Source organism: Olea europaea, unplaced genomic scaffold (genome assembly GCF_002742605.1).
Source record: "Olea europaea var. sylvestris unplaced genomic scaffold, O_europaea_v1 scaffold463, whole genome shotgun sequence".
Lineage (NCBI taxonomy): Eukaryota > Viridiplantae > Streptophyta > Magnoliopsida > Lamiales > Oleaceae > Olea > Olea europaea.
In genome coordinates, this window is record NW_019262940.1 from 374,912 (window position 1) to 382,157 (window position 7,246).

The 7,246-nt window shown below is 30.8% G+C and overlaps 1 protein-coding gene across 1 annotated transcript; it reads left to right on the forward strand.

Annotated features, from left to right (window-relative positions):
- Positions 1 to 1,942: 1,942 nt before the first annotated feature.
- Positions 1,943 to 7,025, forward strand: LOC111388168 (ethylene-responsive transcription factor 5-like). The gene is made up of 4 exons (XM_023012848.1): positions 1,943 to 2,709; positions 5,997 to 6,119; positions 6,806 to 6,823; positions 6,965 to 7,025. Exons 1-4 carry the CDS (start codon positions 2,021 to 2,023, stop codon positions 7,023 to 7,025), a joined length of 891 nt encoding a protein of 296 aa, XP_022868616.1. The 5' UTR covers positions 1,943 to 2,020.
- The last annotated feature ends 221 nt before the right edge of the window (positions 7,026 to 7,246 follow it).

Here is a 7,246-nt window from a genome sequence, read left to right on the forward strand (position 1 = left end):
TAATCACTTATTTATAGAGAACATCTTCAAAGACTTTGTTGTGAACTTCTGATGTGGGATAAGAATTCATTTGATTGGGCTGTAGTGTAGTGTATTGCACTATTATATAAATAGTTATTTATATTTTATTACCCTTAATCTACATATATTTAATAGGTGAATGATTAAATTTATTAATTATTAGAATTGATTAATATTGTCAATGGATTTTTCATAGGCAATGTGAACTTATCTTCACCTATGAAATTTCTTCATTGGTGAAGAGGTTGAAAATCTTTTTCTTCCTTTCACCTACAAATATTCCGTAGGAAAATTTTTGAATTTTTAATTATTAAAATAGATTAATATTAAAAATGGTAATTCCGTTGGTAATATGAACTATTTTTCACCCACAAAAAATTCGTGGGGTAAAAGATTGACACATTTTTTAGGAAAAAAGTTGAATTACATCACCTACGAAAATGTTGTTGGTAAAGGTATGTATATTAAAAAACAACATTAGGCCTGGAATATATATTAGTGAAGAGCTACCACTTTTATTAATGAAAATTTCGTTTATGAATTTTGCAGTTAAAAGTCTAATACTTTTATCACTGGATAATTCATTTCTAATTATCAATGGTATTTGTAAGTGAAAAGTTCATTTTTAGTAGTGAATTTTCAAACATGTTCTCATCCACCAATTAATGAAGCATGGGATTGACAAATTAATGTCAACCCATGCATCCTTTCTCGAATCCAAAGATGCCTCGTACAAAGCCTAGCTGGTAATAGCAATAAAGATGATCTTCATGAAATACAATAAGCATACAAGGGTTTTTCTATTTGTACACCGAGATTAACACCTCGGTATACAGATCCCCTCACAAGGGGGGCCGCGAATAAAAAAAATTGCTGGCCACTTCGTGAGGGAATCTGTACACTGGGATGTCATATGTAGCAAGGCCCAAGCATACAATTATGCATTGATAGTTAAGAATTACACACAAGAGAAAAAGCTTAGCCCTTTCCTGAGTTTTTTTTGCTATTAACAAAACAATCATTTAATAATGTCATATTTGTGAAGGAAAAAACTATTAAAACAACAATAACAACAACAACAACAATAATAATTAAGCCTATGCTTGAGTTTCACCTTTTTTTTTTTTAGGATTTCATTTTCAACTACACATTCTTTCAATAAAATAATTTTGGATTTCAAGTAAGTTTTTCCTACGCTTTAAATTAAAAATAGTTTTATATGTAAATCCAAAATTCTAAAAGAAAAACACTTTTTTATAAACTATTACATTTTTATATGTAAATCCAAAATTTTAAAGAAAAACACTTTTTTACAAAAATTATATTTATAAATTACTTGGCATATCAGTGATGGAGAGGTTTCACATGGTTTGACTCGATATCAATTATTCAATCTCTTGCACTCATTATCTCTCGTCCAATAGTTGACTTTACTGTTGAAGTACAAACGATCTTTCTCGATTGGCAGCTTTTGCCTTCTAATAGTGTGCTCAATGTGTAGGACAAAGGTGATGCTTATGTGGAGGGAAAGTGATCGAGATTCAGTTGTCTACATGTCTTTACAAAAATTGAGATCAACACAAAATATATTCTTAAAATATAAGGTTTGAACATGAACTAAATATCCTAAACAATTTAATGTCCACCACATAGAGAAAAATCTAGAAATAATGCTATTTGCAGTCGCTTACTGTCGTAGTTTTACTATACGGTGGCATACATGTGGTGGTTAATGATTTGTTGTATAAGGTAATAAAAAATTACCACATTAATATGTCAAATCGCTAACGACAGTGAGCAATTGTAAATAACTTACTCATTTAGAAAATTGATTTGTCATAATCAAGTCAACTAACCATAAAGAAGAATCTTGGCTATAAATATATACATCGTTCACGGCCATTTTTCTTCAGACTTTTCCACTCTTTCCTAAATTTTTCGAGTGGGTTTCACTTCGGAATAAAGATACTAAACTTTGAGAAGTTTTCGTGCAACCTACATGGCGACGCCAGCTGAAGCCTTAGCATTGGAGCAAATAAGAATGCATCTTCTCGAAGAGTTTTCTACTAGAGAAATTGCATTTGCTACTGATGTCGAAAATCAAAGCAGCTCTAACATAACTTTGTCGATTTCTAACTCCCTGACTCTATCGGATTCACTTTGCTCTCAATCTGCAAGCAATGAATCTCCGATTTCTATCTCTGATTACTCCAATAATTTCTCCAATTTTTCAAGCTCTCGATCCTATTTTTTCGAGCAAAATCAAGTAATAGATTTCACAACACAAAAAGCTCTAAATTCTAATAATCGGAAGCCTTCGCTAAAGATCAAATTTCCAGCCGTTGAGAAGCTTGAGTGGATCGATATATCAGAGTCAGCTCGGAAGCAGCACTCAGGCTCGGAGGAGAATCGGCATTATAGAGGAGTCCGGCAGCGTCCTTGGGGCAAGTATGCGGCTGAGATCCGGGACCCCAAGCGGCGCGGCTCACGTATCTGGTTGGGGACATTCGATACTGCCATTGAGGCTGCAAAAGCCTACGACAAGGCGGCTTTTGAACTGCGCGGCAGCAAGGCGATTGTGAATTTCCCTTTGGAGATACAAAGCATGGAGTTTAGATCATGCGCCCCCATGGATGTCGGACGGAAGCGGTCCAGCAGAGGAGAGAGGCGAAGGAAGAAGCTGCACAAGTAGAAGTGGAGAAACTGAACGTGCCACCAACTTATTATCCACAGCTATTGGTGCTATGAACGATAAAATGATATTGTCTATCTCCTTGAAACTCATTCTTGCTAATATTTTCTCGATTCATGAAAATTTTCATGAGTGTCTTTCAGTTGCTTCTTAAATGGAATAATCTTTCTAATACGCATCGAATGCAGATGTTTTGAAAATTTTCTTTAGAGTTTGAAGAATGATATCAATCATGTATTTAATTTTTTTTTATTACTTCTTCAAACACGCATAATTCGAAGTAACTGGAATGTTAAAAACTTGATCACTCTGTTAACTCTTACCTACCCAACAAAATATGCGAAATTAGCGGTGGAATCAAGATTTTGGGTTTGGGGAGGCGAGCTTAGAAGGGAAAAAAAATGAGGAAGAAGAGAAGAAGGTGAAATTATGTAAATAGGACAAATTATTAGGGACTGAAAAATCTTATTTTAAAGGTTAATGATGTATTCGCTATAAACCAAAAGAATTTAATTTTTGATATATGTTTTATATGTGCATTTAAAAATATTGTCGGAGCGATCGCCACTCCCATTCTCGTGCCTCCGGCCCCCGTGTGAAGTGACTAAGAGAGGAATAAAGCCAAGTTTTGAACCATTAGTTTTTGCAAATAATTTGGGAGGTAATATCCGGTTTTGGATCTATGTGTAGGATATTTTATTGTGTAAATATCAGGTTGAAAATTAATGATCCTGAAAGAAAAAAAAAAAGAGTTTGAAAAGAATGAAAATCAAATTTACTAGAAATATGTGTACATTATTTAAAAGTAAATAAATCAAATTTTGAACTGGCCAGAGTTTGGAAACAAAAAACTAAAGGAGTATCTGCAAAAATGTCCAACTTTACATATGTCAATTAAAAAATGTCCACTTTTAATAATCTTTGCAAAAATGACCAAATTTGATACCAAATTCTCTATTTTACCTTTAATGAAAGAATTTATAATTTCATATTGTACATGTCAAATCACAATTAATGCTAAACAGGGAAATGTTGAGAACAACATTTAAAGTGTAGAGAAATATCATGTTAGGAATGATATGTCATTCTAGATATTTATTGAAAAATCTTGGACATTTTTGCAAATGATTATGTCAAAATGGACATTTCTTGTAATTTTCTCAAAACGAAACTGCTTGCTTCGACTCGAATAATTGACAGAAAAAGGCAGAACGAAACCTAGGATGAAATTGTTGCCCAATCATTTTCTGTCTATAACAAACAACATAATTATCATACCAGTCATTGGACTGGGTTAGTTATTTTAGTACAAATGTTGATTGTCTTAAACAGCTCCACCTGACCGGCTGTCGTTGTTTGAATTGAACAATTTCTAATAGATGAAAGTTCAAATTTTCCTTCTTATTATTGTTAAGTATTTTACCAAATTAAATCATAAATGCAGGTGTTAACATTTGCTAATTAAATAGTAAATACCCTATGCTCAACGAAACAATGTAACAAAATCAATTCTTTTAATTCTTTTTTTTTAAATAAAATAAATTTAGACAGCTCACTTACATAGATAAGTGGAATAGTCGATATTTACAATCCATTAATTCTTGATTGATATTTTACTATGCATATGTACTTATATATGATTTTGACTGGTTGGAAAAACTAGTATAAGTATATGGAAAGGTAGTGAAGTGTATTCTTAAATACATGTTTTCTATTTTTTTTTGTTTTGATATTTTGGTTCTGTATATATACTAATTCAACTAATTGTTCCTAATTTATATATATTTTTAGTTGGTTTGTGTATATTAAAATTTTCCATTTTCAATCCACAACCAGATAAATATTAATATAATAATCTTTGCCTCATTTAAAAAAAATAAAATAACAATTTCAAATCAGTGATGGATAATAAGTTTGTAAATAGATCAGAAATTAGCAACTGTAACTAAAATAAAATCGCTTTAGTTTAACTGACATGGTTCTTGGAATACCGCAACTAAATTAATCAGTTGGTGATGACATAAGGTTTCTCGTTTGTAGAAAATTTACCTATCCTACTTCTGTATTAGAAAATTTTTGACAGAATTTTTTCTTCGATAAATAGCATTAAAATACATGCACATCATATGTATATATAGATAGGGACGAATTCAGGGGTCAAGTTCAGTAAGGGCAGACTGCGAGCGTTGAAAGTTTTCTATCGATAGTCAATGTCCGTGATAACGTAGTTTTTTTATTAATACTTAATTAAATAATATTCATAAAATCGTACAGATTAGAACTAGAAGAACTAGATACACCACTAGAACTAAAACTAGGTACAAACTTTCATTTTGGATGAAAAATCGTTCCATAATCTGTAAAATATCGTAATTTATTTTTCAATTAAATAGACAATATATATTAACAAAATGCCAATATTTAGTTTACAACTAAAGTTAATTAAACGAGCAATATTATATCAACAAAGTTGAAATTATTTATGTGTCTATATCAATTCTATGTACTTGTATGATTCCATTTTTTCACAATCGATTTTTTGTAAACGAAAAGTGGAACCTTTTATTTATTAAATAAGTTTTGTTGAAAGATTCCTTATGACACTAAGGTCAATTTTTCTACAAATTCATCCACCATTAATTGACCAAACTCTCAAATCAATTGATTATAGGGAAAAAAGAAAAGAAAATCAGGAAAAGAGACAAAGCACCGGTTAAAATGTTTCTACTTGTATTAAATCAATAAAATTGAGTATATTTTATTTTGATTCATTATGTGCTAAAAATCAATAAGTGTCATAATGGTAAAGTTGTCAATATATTTAAGGAAGATAGCAAGTTTGAATCACATACCTTGGATTTATTTTGGTAAAAATTGTTGAACTACAAAAATTATAAAAAAATATTGTTCTTAAAAAGTTTCGAATACAGAATCTTTAATTCAATAGTGAAAGGACTAACCAACTAAACTACCAAAGAAGTTTGGTGTTAATATGAATTATCAAATATATAATCTAAAACCAGTTAGGGCGGCCGCCGCCACCTAAATCCGCCCCTGTATAAAGACACACACAAGTTTGATTGTTTGTATTGGCGCAGCCTAAATTATTTGGTGCCAAACTAAGTTAACTAACATAAAATAATTGCATTGACGCAGCCTAAAATGCTTAGTTTAATTCGCATATTCTATTCTAAATTGGTGATGACAGACCAAAACCAAGGATTATGGATCTTTATTTGTCAACTATAGATTAAATAATTGCTCAATCATTTTCCTTTTACAGCAACATAATTGTCATTAGACGGATACATGAACGTAGATTGATGATTATCTTAGTACAAATATTGACTAAATTTACAGGCAGACGCTCTCTAATTGAATTCACGAGACCTTTCGTTGATTTCGAGTAGCATTGGATTGAAAAAATCGGTATTTGCTAGTTTTTATTTTTTATTTTTTTCTGGTACTGATTATAGATGATTTAAAAATACTCAATATCGATAATTTGACCATTTCTCTCAACTCACTAAATCGATGGATTTTGATCGTTTTTCATATTCTTTTCTAATTTTACTCTCTATAAAATAATATTTCAATCAAAATATTTTTCATAAAACTAACTTGTAAATAAAAATATATTAACTAAAAAAATATTTATAAGCAAAAATTTACTTTCTAATAAAAACTTTACTTATAAGTAAAATAGTTATAAGATAAAAAAATTACTTTGTGTGTCTATATATATAATCACTTTTCTACTTGTGCATATTTTTATATTTTTTATTTTTTTGTAGATTTAGAATAGAAATCATGAAGAAATTAATTTTATTTGTTTTCAATTGAATTAAAATTAGGAATAAGTGAATCAATAGTTAGATAATAGTTCTTGAGAAAACGATTATCCGAACTCTTAGATTCACTTTATTTCTTATTATGATCCGTATATTTGTGGAATACATAAATCAACAAGTTTTAGCGTTGTTGTCGAGCACTATTTTTATTTACTATTGATTTAAATTATTTATATCTTTTGTTTCATTCATTCTTTTTCTTTTTGAGTTGATCTATTTATCTTCTTTGTTTCATTGACAGGGAAAGAAAAGAAACAAGGTACCAACAATAATATACAATAATCGATCCCAATATCGATGACTCCGATATGCTTGTTGAAGACGTCTTCATCATAGTGGGATAAAATACACGTGTTGTACCCGATGAGGGTAACTTGGTGTTATTTATCTCATCTATTAGGTATGAGTGGGATATCAACGAGTTGAGTCGAGTCGAGTCGGCTCAGTCTCGGATCGAGTAAAATGATCGAGCTTCTTTCCAAGCCCAAGTGCTTGGCCAAAAAAATTAGGATCGGGCCTTTCTGAGCCGTGCCCGACAAGCTTGGTTTTGATTTTTTTTTATTAATATAAAGAAGGACGCCTCTGCTGCCTTTAAAATATATTTTTTTATTTTTTTTAAATATAAGCTCGAGCCGGCGAGGCACACGATCCGGCTCAGGCTTTGCCCATTACTTCAAATGCG